The 18,954-nt window shown below is 36.1% G+C and overlaps 1 protein-coding gene across 1 annotated transcript in view; it reads left to right on the plus strand.

The window, feature by feature from the left end:
* The window catches only part of PLA2R1 (phospholipase A2 receptor 1), a 120,164-nt gene that overhangs the window by 86,156 nt on the left and 15,054 nt on the right, over positions 1 to 18,954 (plus strand). The window contains exons 19-24 of the mRNA XM_030852660.3: positions 3,634 to 3,737; positions 5,296 to 5,435; positions 13,146 to 13,263; positions 13,954 to 14,084; positions 14,457 to 14,604; positions 17,759 to 17,997. Of these exons, the coding sequence (XP_030708520.1) occupies positions 3,634 to 3,737; positions 5,296 to 5,435; positions 13,146 to 13,263; positions 13,954 to 14,084; positions 14,457 to 14,604; positions 17,759 to 17,997 (880 nt within the window). The remainder of the gene's footprint in view (positions 1 to 3,633; positions 3,738 to 5,295; positions 5,436 to 13,145; positions 13,264 to 13,953; positions 14,085 to 14,456; positions 14,605 to 17,758; positions 17,998 to 18,954) is intronic.

The following is an 18,954-nucleotide window of genomic DNA, read 5'->3' on the forward strand; positions in this document are numbered from 1 at the left end:
ACTTTCTTCTCAAGTGCACACAGAACATTCTCCAGGATAGATCACATCTTGGGTCACTAATAAAGACTCAGTTAAATTTAAGAAAATTGAAATCATATCAAGCATCTTTTCTGACCACAATGCTATGAGATTAGAAATCAATTACAAGGAAAAAAATGAAAAAAACACAAACACATAGAAGCTAAACAATACATTACTAAATAACCAAGAGATCACTGAAGAAATCAAAAATCACCTAGAGACAAATGACAATGAAAACACGATGATCCAAAACCTATGGGATGCAGCAAAAGCAGTTTGAAGAGGGAAGTATATAGATATACAAGCCTACCTCAAGAAACAAGAAAAATCTCAAATAAACAATCTAACTTTACACCTAAAGGAAATAGATAAAGAAGAACCAAAAAAACCCAAAGTTGGTAGAAGGAAAGAAATCATAAACATCAGAGAGGAAAGAAATGAAATAGAAACAAAGAAAACAATAGCAAAGATCAATAACTAGAAGCTGATTCTTTGAGAAGATCAACAAAATTGATAAACCATTAGCCAGACTCATCAAGAAAAAGAGGGAGAGGACTCAAATCAATAAAATTAAAATGAAAAAGAAGTTAGAACAGACACCACAAAAATACAAAGCATCCTAAGAGACTATTACAAGCAACTCTATGCCCATAAAATGGACAACCTGGAAGAAATGGACAAATTCTTAGAAAGGTATAACCTTCCAAGACTGAACCAGGAAGAAATAGAAAATATGAACAGACCAATCACAAGCACTGAAATTGAAACTGTGATTAAAAATCTTCCAACAAACAAAAGTCCAGCACCAGATGGCTTCACAGGTGAATTCTATCAAACATTTAGAGAAGAGCTAACACCCATCCTTCTCAAACTCTTCCAAAAAATTGCATAGGAAGGAACACTCCCAAACTCATTCTACGAGGCCACCATCACCCTGCTACCAAAACCAGACAAAGATACTACAAAAAAAGAAAATTACAGACCAATATCATTAATGAATATAGATGCAAAAATCCTCAACAAAATACTAGCAAACATAATCCAACAAAACATGAAGAGGATCATACACCATGATCAAGTGGGATTTATCCCAGAGATGCAAGGGTTCCTCAATACATGCAAATCAATCAATGTGATACACCATATTAACAAATTGAAGAAGAAAAACCATATGATCATCTCAATAGATGCAGAAAAAGCTTTTGACAAAATTCAACACCGATTTATGATAAAAACTCTCCAGGAAGTGGGCATAGAGGGAACCTACTTCAGCATAATAAAGGCCATAAATGACAAACCCACAGCAAACATCATTATCAATGGTGAAAAACTGAAAGCATTTCCTCTAAGATCAGGAACAAGACAAGGATGTCCACTCTCACCACTATTATTCAACACAGTTTTGGAAGTCCTAGCCCCAGCCATCAGAGAAGAAAAAGAAATGAAAGGAATACAAACGGGAAAAGAAGAGGTAAAACTGTTACTGTTTGCAGATAATAAGATACTATACATAGAGAATCCTAAAGATGCCACCAGAAAACTATTAGAGCTAATCAATGAATTTGGTAAAGTAGCAGGATACAAAATTAATGCACAGAAATCTCTTGCATTCCTATACACTAATGATGAAAATTCTGTAAGAGAAATTAAGGAAACACTCCCATTTACTATTGCAATAAAAAGAATGAAATACCTAGGAATAAACCTACATAGGGAGACAAAAGACCTGTATGCAGAAAACTGTAAGACACCGATGAAAGAAATTAAAAATGATACCAACAGATGGAGAGATATACCATGTTTTGGATTGGAAGAACCAACATTGTGAAAATGACTATACTACCCAAAGCAATCTACAGATTCAATGCAATCCCTATCAAATTACCAATGGCATTTTTTACAGAACTAGAACAAAAAAATCTTAAAATTTGTATGGAGACACAAAGGACCCCGAATAGCAAAAGCAGTCTTGAGGGAAAAAAACGGAGCTGGAGGAATCAGACTCCCTGACTTCAGACTATACTACAAAGCTACAGTAATCAAGACAATATGGTGCTGGCACAAAAACAGAAATATAGATCAATGGAACAGGATAGAAAGCCCAGAGATAAACCCACGCACCTATGGTCAACTAATCTATGACAAAGGAGGCAAGGATATACAATGGAGAAAAGGCAGTCTCTTCAATAAGTGGAGCTGGGAAAACTGGACAGCTACTTGTAAAAGAATGAAATTAGAACACTCCCTAATACCATACACAAAAATAAACTCAAAGTGGATTCGAGACCTAAATGTAAGAACGGACACTATAAAACTCTTAGAGGAAAACATAGGAAGAACACTCTTTGACATAAATCACAGCAAGATCTTTTTGATCCACCTCCTAGAGTAATGGAAATGAAAACAAAAATAAACAAATGGGACCTAATGAAACTTCAAAGCTTTTGCACAGCAAAGGAAACCATAAACAAGACGAAAAGACAACCCTCAGAATGGGAGAAAATATTTGCTAACAAGTCAATGGAAAAAGGATTAATCTCCAAAATATATAAACAGCTCATGCAGCTCAATATTAAAAAAACAAACAACCCAATCCAAAAATGGGCAGAAGACCTAAATAGACATTTCTCCAAAGAAGACATACAGGTGGCCAAGAAGCACATGAAAAGCTGCTCAACATCACTAATTATTAGAGAAATGCAAATCAAAACTACAGTGAGGTATCACCTCACACCAATTAGAATGGGCATCATCAGAAAATCTACAAACAACAAGTTCTGGAGAGGGTGTGGAGAAAGAGAAACCTCTTGCACTGTCGGTGGGAATGTAAATTGATACAGCCATTATGCAGAACAGCTGGAGGTTCCTTAAAAAACTAAAAATAGAATTACCATATGACCCAGCAATCCCACTATTGGGCATATACCCTGAGAAAACCATAATTCAAAAAGACACATTCACCCCAATGTTCATTGCAGCACCATTGACAATAGCCAGGTCATGGAAGCAACCTAAATGCCCATCAACAGACGAATGGATAAAGGAAATGTGGTACATATATAGAATGGAATATTACTCAGCCACAGAAAGGAATGAAATTGGGTCATTTGTAGAGACGTGCATGGACCTAGAGACTGTCATACAGAGTGAAGGAAGTCAGAAAGAGAAAAACAAATATCGTATATTAATGCATTCATGTGGAACCTAGAAAATGGTACAGGTGAACCAGTTTCCAGGGCAGAAATAGGCACAGATGTAGAGAACAAACGTATGGACACCAAGGCGGGGAAATGGCAGGGGTGGTGGTGGTGGTGGTGTGATGAATTGGGAGATTGGGATTGACATGTTTACACTGATGTGTATAAAATGGATGACTAATAAGAACCTGCTGTATAAAAATAAAATTAAATTAAATTTTAAAAAATTTGTTGAATAGCCTTCAAACATTATCTTTAACTTACAAATTTTCATTTCCCTAACCACAGACATGAATTTATTTTTAATTTAATAAAATATTATGCCTTCAGTCCATATCCCAGAACTCCAAAAATGGTGTTGGAGATTGAACGTGGAGAATGAGAGAAGACCTTTAATTTTTTGATTTTCCTGCAGCTGGAGAGATGGATCACCAGTAATATACCAGAACTGGGACAAAGGAAAAGAAGAATCCATGATTAATCAGAGCCAGAGATGTGGCTTCATTTCATCCATAACAGGTTATTTTGTTCATCCACTTTTGGGTTTATAATACAAACATAATTTTCAGAAGACTTGAAGTCTCCTTTTCATTGCATTAGTTCAGTGAGAAGGTTTTGTTTGGTTATTTTGCTTTTCAACTGAGTGTGTTTAATTTTATATGTCTTAAGTCTTAAGGATGACCATTCCTACAGTTTATTCCATGCATTCATGTTCTTGAAAATAATTTACATCCAGATAAGTCCTTCCTCTTGAACCAAAACTACCAAAAATGGGCCCACTGAAATGGGTTAAAAATTGCCTGACAAATACCATTCTCTGTGAAATTTCAACATGGGCCCATTTTTTAAAATCTCTTTGTAGGATCCAGTTTATAATTGGTCAGAACTTTAACCTCTGAAATTTACTTTCATTTTCCCATTTAAGAAAAATTTTCATTGAATTCAGTGTTCTTTTTTTAACACCAGGCATTAATTGCTGCCTGCCTTAGAACACCAACTCTTTGCCAGTTGGATTTAGAAGTACATGCACATTTAAGATGGGTTTTTAAATTCTATTCATCAATACAGTGTTATTGGGGTTGATTGTCCACTCATATCCATCTCGCTGTTTCTATCCAATAAAAGGTAATGATGTCCCTGACTCTAACAGATTCTCCCAAGTCAGGAGAGGGATAAACATGGAAAGCAATCTCTGATGTAAGGGCAGCTGCAGAGAAAGTTAAGAGAGGAAAAACCATGTTGTTAATCAGCTCGCTTTTGCCAGCAGGTGTCACAACAGCCTACAGAAAGGCTATTTGTGGTTCTGGAAGAATGGCAGCTAATCGGCATTGAAAATAGCATTCCGGCCCCTCCTTCAGAATGCCAATATCTTTTTGGCTTATAGCCCTCACACTAGAAAACTGAATCTGCCCTTGCAATTTACATGCATCCTTGCCCTATTCTGGAATTTGTAACTTGAATGCTAATGAAATGCATTCTATAAACCTTTACTCTGAAAATATAGCTCTTCTAATTAAAAGAACATTTTCCAAGAGACTGAGGACTTCGGGCTATATTCCCGAGGGCATGTCTCTAAATGTGTGTGTTTTGTTTAAGGGTCAGGGTTCAGAAGTGCTTCTTCCTTAGAAGTTCCTGAGTTATTTTTTCTAAATTATTATATTTTTAATAATTATAAAGTAGAAATGATCATCTATTGTTTTAGAATTTTTTTATCTTGAGGTTGAATACTTTAAGTCAAAAATATTACTCTACAAAGTATTCTTTGGCTAACCAAGTCAAATATTCTTAAAACTTTCATCAGTTTTGTGATTGCAATCGCAGTATTTGTTTAGATTTTTTTTTTCTTTTGCATTTGCAAACTTTCTACGTTCTTAAATTAGAATTACTGATTTGGCACCTTGCCCAGTTAGCTCTTGTCACTAGAGAATTCTATGACTAGTAGTTAAATTTAGTTCAATTTCTAGATTTAACAAAGTCTGGTAAACCACAGCAGTCATAAAAAAAACAGTGACCAACAGAGAATGCCTACAAAGAGTCACCATTGTTTCTGGTCATTTCTAACCATTTTCTCTTCCAGGACTCTGGGCTAGTGAAGAGTGTTCAGTTTCTATGCCTAGCATCTGTAAGCGAAAAAAGTTTTGGATCATAGAGAAAGAGAAAGATACACCAAAAAAACATGGAACATGTCCCAAAGGATGGTTATATTTTGACTATAAGGTAAACTTGTTTTCAAAAAGTTGCTTTTGTTTCTCTTTTGTAGGTTTTAATTTTAGAAAGTAATCAAAAAGCAGGTGTGGCTTTGAAAAACTATGAGTTGTCCATCGGACCTGGAATTTTTTTGTCACAATTTTCAAGAGATTTGAGAAGTTTTCTATTTAGGGACAGATCTCTTGAAATTAAAAGGTTTTGTCAAAAACAGCCTTGACACCACCCTTCATACGTATACTCAGTTTTTGCTACTGACATTGTCATTCATTGCGCTGTATGACTGTTTCATTAGGTGGGATGTGGATGCGTGCACATGTGTGTGGGCGTGTGTGTGCGTGTGGGCATGTGGGGGGGGGCATGTGTATCTAGGCCCTGTTCCCAAATGAGCTGTCAGCTCCAGAGGGCCCAGACTGTCTTCTTCTTTTGTGTCTTCCCTGCCTGGAGCCCTCATAGAGCTCTATCCGCCTTGTCACCTGCCTGACTAATAACGTAGCTCCGTCAGCTGTGTCTTGAACCTCATATAGCTGGCACTTCCACGCAGAATTGGATTTTTTTTCTAAATGGCCAGTGGGGATACTGTAAACTAGATTTATTGTTTCTGATACTGTCTCCAATTAAGGCTGAGACTTCCCCTCTACTCCTTATGTTTTAAAATAAAATAACTTTATAAGCCTTAGGTGGAAGTAATTAAAATGTATCTCAAATTATAAATGTTTAACTCTTTGATAATTAAAAACTCAAACTGTGTCATAATTTCATATGCTAGTATGAAATTGCTCCTCCATCATGGACAATTTTCAGTCTATGTGTTTAGTTACATGGGTAGGGCATTGCCTCCCTTGTGATCTTCCTCTCATTGTTAATTTGTGAAATGGGGCCATTTGGACTTAAAACACATTTATTGAGCACCCACTACATATCTGGCACTGATATTTTTAACTGTGTTAATATTCACATAATATAGAATTTACCATCTTGACCGTTTTTAAATGTATAGTGCAGTAGTATTAAGTATAATCACACTGCTGTGCAATGACTCTGCAAACGTTTTTCATCTTGTAAAACTGAAACTCTAAACCCATTAAACAACAACCCCTCATTCTCCCTCCCCACAGCCCCTGGCAACCACTATTCTACTTTGTCTCTATTAATTTGACTATTTCGGACACTGCATGTAAGTGGAATCATACAGTACTTGTCCTTTTGTAACTGGCTTATTTCACTTAGCACAGTGTCCTCCAGGCTCACCCATGTTGTAGCATGTGTCAGAATTTTCTTCCTTTTTAAGACTGAATAATATTCCATTATATGTACATAACACATTTTATTTTTCCATTTATCCATTGATGGACATTTGGGTTTCTTCTACCATGTAGCTAACTGTTTCTGCTGGCAATTTCATATATATATAATGAATATATATATATATATAATGAATATATATAATGAATATATATATATAATGAATATATATAATGAATATATATATTTCTTGTTTTATTGAATTTTTAAAATACACAGAATTGTTATCCCATCTTACCTATGAGAAGACTGAGTCTAATAAAATTGTGTGGTTTTTCTGAAACTTACAGCGAATAAGTGTCAGGCTGAGAATCAACCTTAAGTTTTTTGACCCTGAGTCTTGTCCCTTTCCTACAGCTGCCACTTCATATAAGAACTTAAGAATTACCAATCACCTTAGCTCTATGACACAATCAGTCCGGAGGCACTGTGAAATATTTTCTAAAATAATATAGTCATTCTCTAAAATGTTATATAGTATTGAGACACTATTTTTAATAGTTGATACCTTCAGTCTGCTTCTTATTTTCTCAAACCATAAACTCTTTCTACCAGTTGTAAATTATTTATACATTTCAATATGACAAACATAGCAAATAGTCAATAGAACTTGAGTATAACTAAGGTTTTTATTAAAACCTTTGACAATTAGCTTTTTATTGTGGCAAAATATGCATAACATAAAATATGCCATTTAAACCATTTACAAGTGTACAATTCAGTGGCATTAATTACATTCACAATGTTATCCAACCATCACTTCTATTTCCAAAACTTATCATCATCCCAGACAGAAACTCTGTAATTGGTTAAGCAATAGCTCTCTATTCCCCATCCCCTCTAGCCCACAGTAAGCTCTAATCTATTTTCCATGTCTATGAATTTGCCTATTCTAGATAATTCATATAAATGAACTCATACAATATTTTCCTTTTGTGGCTGGCTTATTTCACTTAGCATAATGTTTTCAAGGTTTACCCATGTTATAGCATGTATCAGAACTTCATTCCTTTTTATGACTGAATAATATTCCATGCCACATTTTGTTTATCCATTCATCTGTTGATGGACTTTGGTTATTTCCACTTTTTAGCTATTGTGAATAAATCGGCTATGAACATTGGCACACAAGTATCTGTTGGAGTCCCTGCTTTCACTTCTTTGGGGTATATACCTAGGAGTGGAATTGCTATATCATATGCTAATTCTATGTTTAACTTTTTGAAGAACGAGCAAACTGTTTTCCACAGTGGCTGAACCATTTTACAGTCCTGCCAACAGTGTATGCTAGCAATTTTTCCTCATCCTTGACAACACTTGTTGTTTTTGTTTTTGACAACACTTGTTACTACCTGTCTTTTTGATTACTGCCAACACTAGAGACTAGTGTTATCTCACTAGATTTGGTTTTGATTTGCATTTCCCTAATGACTAATGATGTTGAGCATCTTCTCATGTGCTTATTGACCATTTGTATATTGTCTTTGGAAAAATGTCTATTCGACTCCTTTGCCCACTTTTTTATTTGGGTTATTTGTCTTTTTGTTATTGAGTTGTAGGAGTTCTTTATGTAAAACCCTTATCAGATATATGTTTTGTAGGTATTTTCTCTCATTCTTTAGGTTGTCTTTTTACTTTATTGATAATGTCCTTTGATGCACAAAAGTTTTTAATTTTAATGAAGTTCAATTTCTCTAATTTTTCTTCTGTTGCTCATGCTTTTGGTGTCATATCTAAGAATATGTTGCTAAATCCAAGTTCACAAATATTTACCTCGTGTTTTCTTCTAAGAGCTTTATGGTTTTAGCTCTTATATTTAGGTTTTGGTCCATTTTTAGTTAATTCTTATACCTGATAGTTTTTCACAACTATTAAAACAAGTGCATCCCATGTATAAAAAAGAATATTTTAAGGAAATTCATGACAAGTCATACCCTTGGCATTAGAGAAATAATTCTTAGAAACTTACAATGGGTGTTTTTGGTTTACCCTTGGCCATTGTCCTTTCCTTAAACTTTCTTATCTACACAGCTTAGCTATATTCCATGTTTCCTCCTGTGTAAACATGGGGAGTATGTACACATATGGGCATGGTAATAGTGATGGTGCAGCAGACCCAGGGCAAAAGAGCAAGTGAATGCTTCCTTTGAAAGAATAAGAAGGGGCATGAGTAAAGCATAGACACACACATGAGAGGAGAAGGGCTTTCTGAGGCTAACTATGGAGCAGGATTAAAACACCCTCATGTAGCTCAGAGGGTATTTTTAATTTTCATTGATAACTAGTAGCTAGATTAATGGTTCACAGCCCTGATCAAATATTTAGAATCACCAGGTGGGCTTTCTAAAAATTTCAAGGTGCAAGTGACATCCTAAAGATTCTGATTTAATTGATCTGCATGGGATCCAGGCATCAGTATTTTTTAAGAGCTCCCTTGGTTATTCTAATGTGCAGCCAATAATTGCCCAGCAATGCAACAGTTACACAACTTAGTCTTCTAATCATTCAGAGGATTTGATTGCTAAGGATAGGCTCACAGCAGGCTTCATGAGAGGGTGACCTTTTACAGAGTGAGATTTCAGGGTCCCCAAGTGTGTCTCCCCACCCACAGTGCTCTCCCCTGCATATTAATGGCTAAAATCCCACCACTGGAGTCTCATTCCTTTGCCTGAACACTTTCCATTACGTTTTTTAAGGGAAATATTTCTGAGATGGCCTCATCTGTCACCTACACTTTGGGATAAGTGGGTTTATCAGATCATTAGAAAAGGTGGGAATAGGAGGGTTAATAGTTGAGAGGAGTGGAAAGCCCAGTGGGCATAGTTCTGACTAACAAAAAAAAGCTACAGAAGGAGAACTGGGAGATAGCAACGACAGACATTACTCACTTCAGAATTATGAATAAGCGTCACTGTATTATGTTCCACTAAACTTTGCTTCTCATTTGTCAACTTCCTAGGACAAATTTTCATTGGTTATTTCTAAGAAAAAAATCCCACTTGGTTGACTCTTCACCTTTAAGAGTTTCAAAAATGAGATACCAGAAGTTAAGTGTCTTTTCTCATTTCTCATAAATTATTTTCCCCATGTTTGATGATGTAAAAGAGGTTTGACCAGGGATTGCCCCAGGAAGAGTGAGTCATCTAAGATACTTGTCACAGCAGAGTTGTATGTAAGAGGAAGAAATTCTCTGTGTATATCAGATTAACTCTTGTGCTTCTACTTATACGTTTTTATTCAGGGACCTGGATTTAGTGCTGATGGCTGCTTTGCACCATCTAATTTTGGATTAGCCAATATTTGGTTTCATGCACGACATAGTTTTTCCTTAAAAAAAAACCAACACTCTCTCCTCTTTTAAATTATTGAAATTCTTAGCACTTTATTCATTCATTGCATTTAACTATGCTGGATATTGGCAACTCAATGGTGAGGAAAACAAATATAATCCCTTCTCTTTGGGAGCTTACAGACTAGAGGGGGAGAAAACATTAGCAAATCAATCAGGAAAATAACTCTAATTTACAACTGTGACACAAGCGATGGAGAGTTACACAGTTCCATAAAAGTATATAACAGGAGGACCTGACTGAGGTGGTCAGAAGGACAGGAAATATTAAAAGTAGGGGAAACTACATGTACTAAGGACCTGTGGTGAGAAGGAATGTGACATATTGAAGAAAGTAAAAGAAGCATTGAGAACTAGAATGTAGGAAGTGAGACAAAAGAAGTAGGCAAGGGCGATTATTGTGTTAAGAGTTTCTGGTTTTTATCCTAAGAGCAATAGGAAACCCTGAAGGGTTTTAACTAAAGAGGGATATGATCATCAGGGTTGAGTTTTGAAAAGAATCATTCAGGCTGCAGTACCAAAGATAGACTGGAGGAAGGCGAGGTTGAGGAAAGTAAGAGCAGTTAGAAAGATATTGCAATAGCCCAAGCAAGAGATAAGTCCTTTGGGCTTAGATGATGGTGGCAGAGACGGTGGGGTGGTGGGAATAGGGAGAGTGGTGAAGGTCTCAGAAATGAGATGTCCAAATGGTAGGACCGAAGGGGTGATGAAGGTGACTGAAGGGTGAGAAGATGCTCAGGTTTCAGATTTAGGTAAATGCATGACTGACTATGCCATTCAATGTCAGTAAGAACACTGAAAAAGGACCAAATTTGGGAGGAAGATCATGAATTCCATTTTCAATTATTGAACTGGAAATGACTTTGAGACAAAAGAGTTTTATATTCAAAACTCGTTTGGAATACAGTAAGGTATCCTTAATTCACAGTAATATCAGAGATGCATTAAACTTGATCACATTTTGCAAATCAGTAAGTAAATAAACAATTTAAAATTGAGGGTGTTGTACTCCATCTTGCTACTTTGCTTTAATTATTGACACAATTTCAAAGTGTGTTAGTAAACATGTTATATTTTTAGAAACAATGAAGTTGTGGCAATGGGGGTCTACACTCCCATACTCAAGCTGGTAAATCCTGGCTGAGGCAAACAGGGTGGGGGGTGGGGGCTGGGTGGGAAGCGGGGGTATGTGTGTGTGTTTTCTGGAGAGATTTATTGAGCTAAATGAAACAGTGAGGTTCATTGGTATTTATGAATGGTTCATTAGTGCAACTATCTGAACACAAGGTGAATTCGCATTAAATGATAAGACTTCCTAATAATTAGTATGCGCCACTCTTTGGAATTTGTAATTAGAGGAAAGAGGCAGAATGAAAGGAAATTGATAAAAGGGTAGTTGTTATAAAATTAAAACCCTTTAAAGCCAATTCCATTTCTTTGTGAAGCAAATAAGGTAAAGGGGATCAGAAGAAGAGAAAATGTACTTCCTCTCTTAGTTGGCAACTCAAATTCAGGCTAGATCAGAGTTTCTGGTTTTTATCCTAAGAACAGTGGAAAATCCCTGAAGGGTGACATGTTCGGAATTGGTTTCTGAAAAGAATTACCTGAGCAGTACTGACATCAGGGGCTGGATAATTCCTTGTTGTGAGGGACTGACCGGTGCATTATAGAATGTTCAGCAGCATCTCTGGTCTCAACTCGCTAGCTGCCAATAGCAGTCACCACCCCCTCCCCCCTTGGACTGTGACAACCAAAATGTCTCTAGACATTATGAAGATATCACCTGAGGAGCAAAATGGCCTTGTTTGAGAACCACTGGACTAAATCTAGAATCCTGAGAATGTCATTTGACAATCATTTCAGGGTCTACTGGCTTTTACTTTGTTGCCTAAATATTTACTGAGGACCTTGTTTGTTTTGCTGTTCAAAGAGGAGCAACACTTAGTCCCTCTGCTTTGTAAGGAGTCTATGACGGTAGGGAAGGGATGGGGGACTGATAAACTTAGAAATTAAAGAAGGATGCAGAAGGATGCGCTCTCACGTGGCATGGAGGTTGCCACATTAGCCTAGAATAATCTTGTAGCTGGGATTTTCTCAGTGGCAGATCTCAAGATCAGACCTATCAATGACCAGGGTTGGCTATGTTCATTAATGAGAGAATAATCCACATGGAATATTTTTGGCATAAAGTCTCTCCTGACTTCTCTGGAACTTTGCCTGATCTGTTGCAGCCTTTCTCTTCTATCTTTCCCTCTCCCCTGACTCCATATAGCCCAACTAACATGATTAAATTTCACTGAGCTTGGTGAGGGGGTGATTTTCTTCAACTTGCCTGATCTGCCTAGCAGTTACCATTCCATATTTCTCATCCCATAATAAGTAACCCCTGCCACGCCATAGACATGATTCTCTCTCGAGTGAAAATCAACTCTCACTGCCAACCCCACAGCCTTCTTTCTGAGTTCCTTTTGACCTTGTTGGCATCCCTCCCCTTTGTTTCTCCTTCCTAGGTTTCCTTGGTCCTCCCTTGCTTTTCTTCCCACGGGGCTCATTTTTTTCTTTTCGGCCTCTTCCTCATTGACTTTTGGACCACATGGCTGACTCCAAGTATTTAGTGAATATAAATACCTGATATGGTTTGATTCCTCAATATTCCTCTCTCACTTAAAGTGAGGAAGCGTATTTGTAAATAAAATGAAACAAATCTATTAACTACCACCAAAAGAAATATTTTCAAGATTAAATCCTCCACTGTAAACTCTGCAGTCAGGCTGGCTCCTTTTTAGAAGGAATGCTATTTTTCCTCGAGCTGAAGACATCCTTCTGACATCCTGCATCCTCTGTTCCCGCCCGATGCAAATGTACAAAAGGCACTGACTCACCCTGAAAGCTGGTCCTCTTTGTTTTTCTTTCACACCTCTGGAGCAGCTGGGGGGGGGGGGGGAAAGAGTCATTTCTGTGCAAGAAAATTATAAAAAATTTTCAAAGCTGGTCCTCAGTATCTTTAGGAAACTTTTAATTCATTTAGGAAAATATGGAAATGAATGCTTTTTTGGACATTTTTATAGTGCCTTTTGATGAAAATCCCCAAGGACCCAAGCGATTGGAAGAACTGGACATCTGCTCAAGATTTTTGTGTTGAAGAAGGGGGGACACTTGTCGCCATTGAAAATGAGGTGGAACAAGGTAGAGTACTCAATGTTCAATCAGGCAAAAATCACCATTTTTATTCAAGCGTCTGTTAAAATAGTCCTCCAAAATACTAACATTTCCAAATCAACATTTTAAGTGTTATATTGCTGGTGACATGTAAGTTTTCAGTCTGACCTATAAGGTTTATATCATGACATCTGTAAAAGTTAGTACACTCCATTGTTTACAAACTGCTGATTTTTGGGAGCCTTTTGTCTCACCAGGCGTAGTGGAAAGAATAAGGATATATTTATGATCGGTATTTCAAAATGGCTAAAATAATCTGAGGTATAGTCGATTATAATTGCATGGTATAATTTTTTAGATCCCTTTAGACTTACCTACACACTTTCATTTGCTATTTAGGCAATAATCGTATACTTTAGTTAAGTATAATGGATAAACCCTCTTTTGTTTAGAAAGGCATTGAATGAACACTGGAAATTGTTTTACTAATGATATGATGAAATCCCAGGCTTAGCCAGCTAATTGCTGTCAATTTAAACTGAACAAAAGTGACAGAGACGGCATCATCTTAATAAGGACAAAGTAACAAATTCCTACAGTTGATTCGTAATTAAGTTTTGCTATCATTTAAATAAAATCATAGCTATAAACAGAATTTGATGATTACCCAAATGGTTTATATGGTATTAAATTTGATAATGTATTCTTATTTTTCAGCTTTCATTACTATGAATCTTTTTGGCCATACCACTAATGTGTGGATAGGGTTACAAAATGATGATTACGAAAAATGGCTAAATGGAAGGCCCGTGTCATATTCTAATTGGTCCCCATTTGATATAGTAAATGTAAGTTTTAAGATTTATTTTTTAGAAATCATTTTAGCAAGAGATCCTATTTGAGACTTGTTTACTGAAGTTTTTCTTTTTTTACTTCCTATATTTCGTAGGCATAAATTTTTATTAGTTGGTTGTTAATATATTAATTTTTAATAATGTAATTTCATATAATTGTCATGTGTTCCATGAATATAATTTCTTTACTCATCACAATAATTATTTATTTTGTGGGTTATGAACTGATTTGTGAACAGGTTTATTAAATGCAAATAAAGGAATAACAGTGTTTGAATTTTTAAAATTATGTCCTTAATAAAAATATCAACGTTATAATAACGTTATATGTTACCATTTTTAAAAAAAACATGTATTCTTTTGAAGATTCCAAGTCATAACACCACCGAAGTTCAAAAACACATTCCTCTCTGTGCCTTGCTGTCAAATAATCCTAATTTTCACTTCACTGGAAAATGGTATTTTGAAGACTGTAGAGAAGAAGGCTATGGGTTTGTTTGTGAAAAAATGCAGGGTAAGAAATATTTGTTTTTTTATTCCTTTCATTTCCATGGCCCACTCTTCTCTTCCACATTTGTTTTACACACTGTATAAATGATAGTTTCATAGCTAAGTGCCAGCACTTATTTTTTAAGCTTTACATATATATGGTCACTTAATCTCCACTACCTCAGGGTTGTGCCCCCTAGTGGGGTTCTAAGGACTCCAGAGACCACTTGAGTGATGACCAAGTTTATGCATCCATCTTGGTCATATTAAAAGGCTTTACTGCTTGTTCTAGGATTATGTGTCTGTTCAGATATTTTAAAAAAGACACTGAAAATATGTTGGAAGAGAGTCAAGGAAATAAAACAACTCAATACTTACTCCTTTCTTGGAACCCTAAAATGGTCTCTGTGGCTAAATATGGCAAACAGCACGTTTCTAGATATCAGAACCCCCAATGACTTCTGGTATGAAATACCAAAGCTATAGTATTACAGGTAGCCAGTGGGGGCATGAACAATGTGAATGCATTGTAAGTGACCTTGAGTAACAAAAATAAAAACAACAACAATAGCTCACATCTCATGCCTTTACTGAGTCCCAGGCTTCCCTAGAAGGCCATAATTTGTGTCTGGAGCTGTGTGGAATTCTAGGCAGCCTAGGCTACCTATGCTTACTTGGAATATGAATTATACCTCTCAGTGTTGCATACATGTGAACTCTTTGATGATACTAAGTATCAACCCATCCTCAGAAAAGCCGTTCCTGAGAAATCCTCTTTCCTAGTTCACAGTTATCACTTTAGCATGGTAGTGGTCAGGAACTGAAAGATACCAGATCAGCTATAGCAAGAGTATTATGAGAAGAGCAGAGTCTCGTCAGAAAAGAAATAACATCAGTACGTCATTACTTGTACACTTATGATGCGCCTGGCACTGTGCCTTGCTTTTTATAAGTATTGTGTCATAAAGTCCTCCCGACACTTCTATGAAGTAGGTAAAAGTCTCCGCATTTTACAGATGAGGAACTTGAGGCTTAGGAAAAATAAGTAACATACTCAAGTTGTCTCAAATACAATGATTCTATTCTAGGACCTTGATGTTGATCTCTTCTTGAAATGTACTCTCTGACCACTTTCTCTCTTTGATATTTTTGGGACTAACAATGTTTACGTTCTTTTGGAGATAGTATAGAGCAGTGGTGGTGGAGTTCAAATCCCACCTGAGTTCCTATTCCACCTCTATAAATAAACTGTCAGTCAAGTTTCTTATCTTCTCTGAACCTTGATTTCTGCATCTGTAAAATGGAATAATAACTATCTCACAGACTCTACATATATACAATGCTTAGCAAGTTCCTAGTATGTGTTTAACAAACAATTGTTGCTTTTGTTATTATTGTTTCTATTATATTATTATTCAACTACACAAGTTCTTGTAGTCTACAGTGAATATCCAAATTCTGACTCCTCTTCTTTGTGTGCCATGTGAGTATGTGTTTACATTGGGTTTCGAACCTAAACTCTTTGAGCTGCCTGAAAGAATAAAGATATCTGAATAAAAAGAGAGACAAGGGCAAAGTCAAGACCCCCAATTTTGAACTTGGTTTCCAGTGGATCTTTCTCAGGGCAGCAGATGGCAAAATCATAGTGCTCAAAATCACTTATGTTTTGAAACTTGATGAAATCAATAACATAGGGAGAAACTCATATATGTGAAAATACAGGGGCATGTCTTAGTGGGGAAAACCAGTTAAATTGGTATTTGGGTCACACATACAAAGAATTTCAGTTACTTTAATGTTAATAATTGTTATCATTTTTAAATGGCTACTTTGGTATTATGTTGGTTTTGTATAAATAACATTTAGTCTTGGTACATCAGCTGGCAAACAGACTTCTACGAAGAAAAACAGATGATGAAAGTGTGGTCCATCAAAATTTAATTGGTGAATAGATTAATTTTACTTTGGTTTTACAATATGTACTACTGCTATACTGAGGTAACAGTTTCAGGAAAAGTCAAAGCCTCACCCTGCCATTTTTATTTGGGAGAGTGTGACAAGAAGAGGAGAGGAGAGCAAGACGCAGCATTTATTGAGTGCCTGCTGTGTTCCACATCCTACAGTAGGTGCTCTATGTGCATATCTCCTTGAATTTTACCCACACGCCTCTAACGAAGGCCTTAGTAATCTCTTACAGAGCAGAAATTTAAAGTTTAGAGAGATTAACTAATTTGGCCATTTAGGGTCAGGACTGCGATCGAGTCCCAGGTCTTCGGACCTATCCACCATGCTCCTTTTCAACCCCAAACGTGATAAAAACCAGTATACAGAGAGAAATCCCAGCCACTTTGGATCAGACAGTTGAGAAATGCTTATCTTTTTTGTGTGTTTTAGGATGCCTAAACTCGGCCTAAAGATAGTACAGAACAAAAAGGCAAATGCACTTAGTAAAGAGGAAACATCTGTATGTAACACATGAGCTTGGTTCTCACTTGATCACAGCCACTCATTTATACAAAGCACCAATGATCATGTGTGGGAAAACCTTGTCTTTTAATTTATAAATCTTGACTCTGATAGGTGACATATTAATAGTAATGGTTTCTAAGAACTGTATGTATTTCTAAGCATTAACTTATTTTTTAACTTCTCTTTAGAAATTATATATGTTAGCATTAAACATGATAGCAACTATCATACAGTCCCAAAAGTTTAATAAAGTATTATATTTGAGAATATGCACTTGTAAATTGTGTTTGCAAAGCAGTGTTTGACTACATTATATATGTTAATATTCTGTTAGTAAGTATTAAGTTCTGCCAGCGGCATGCGTTAGGCTGAGTGTACCTAGTAGAAGTAAGATTGCCTAAGGAGATCCTATCAGTTCCACCAAAAAGTGGTCAGTTTGACAAGGGATTGTCAAAACTGGGAAATCTAGAAATGATTCAATATATGTTTATATATATATTTAAAACTCATTCATTAAATTTCCTAAGTGTTTTCATTCTTTAGTATCACCTATGCTTACAGGTATTGTCTTCAGTTTGAAATAGTCAATTCTGGGAAGAAAAACTCTGATGTTAACGACAGCATGGGTCATTGTACAGGGATCCATGCTAAGCTTTGCCTCCCCCTTCTCATCCAGGTTCTACAAATAATTTTTATTGTTCTTTTTCTAGATACTTCTGGACACAGTATAAATACATCTGATATGTACCCAATCCCCAATACCTTAGAATATGGAAACAGAACTTACAAAATAATTAATGCAAATATGACTTGGTATACAGCACTAAAAACCTGCCTGATGCACGGAGCAGAACTGGTCAGCATTACAGACCAGTACCATCAGTCTTTCCTCACTGTTATCCTCAACCGGCTAGGACATGCCCACTGGATTGGACTGTTCACTGAAGATGTAGGTGTCCTAAAATCCCTTGGACAATCCTTGCATAATTAAGTTTCATATCTACATCCTTAGTGATATAGCCACTGAAATTAGCACAGAAAAAAAAAAGCCATGATATAACAGTAAATGTAACATTTAGGTAATTGGATTATACAATAACTACCGACCAACCTCATGAGCAGCATATAACTACAAAAGGTGTCCCTTTTTAGGGTAAACATCTACTTGCCTAATTTCTGGAAATTCATGCCCTTCAAAGTTTCTCTGAAGATGTCTGAAAAATTTCAGGATACTGACTTATATGTGCACTGGAATACATACTGAACTCAAGCACCTGCGTTTGGGTAATATGTTGCCTTTAAAGAATCCCCAAGAAAAATGAATCATGCTTCCTGCATAGAAATCTGGTTATTAATTAATTCAGTACCCCTTGGAATTTAACATGTGCGTTATTTTCCCCCTCTAGGGAAATGGTTTGGAAAGTAATATTTTTAATTTTTTTTAAATAAAAGTATTACACACTCAAATAGCGAAAAGTAAATCTATTCTATCCTGACCTCTAGTTCTACTCCTCAAAGTTAACCACCGTAAACAGTTTCTTGTGTGTCATTTAGAAAGTTTCTGTGTATGCATATATATATACACATAATGGATTAGTATGTATATTTTTTTAAAATATAAATGAGCTCATACTATATATACTGTCCTTAAGCTTGCTTTGAATTTAATATACGTTGTTCAGCTTTCTATGTCAGCTCATAAAAATCTAATACATTCTTTGAGACAGCAGCATATATGGATATACCACAATTTATTAAATCATTCTCATGTGAATGGACATTTGGGTTCTTCCCAGTTTTCACAACTCCAAACAATGCACAACAAATATCCTTGTACAAGTAGGATAAATCCCCAGGAATGAAGTTGCTAAGTACCCTTTATAAATTTTAACAAGGGATGGTGCCA

Source organism: Globicephala melas, chromosome 7, assembly GCF_963455315.2.
Source record: "Globicephala melas chromosome 7, mGloMel1.2, whole genome shotgun sequence".
Taxonomy (NCBI): domain Eukaryota; kingdom Metazoa; phylum Chordata; class Mammalia; order Artiodactyla; family Delphinidae; genus Globicephala; species Globicephala melas.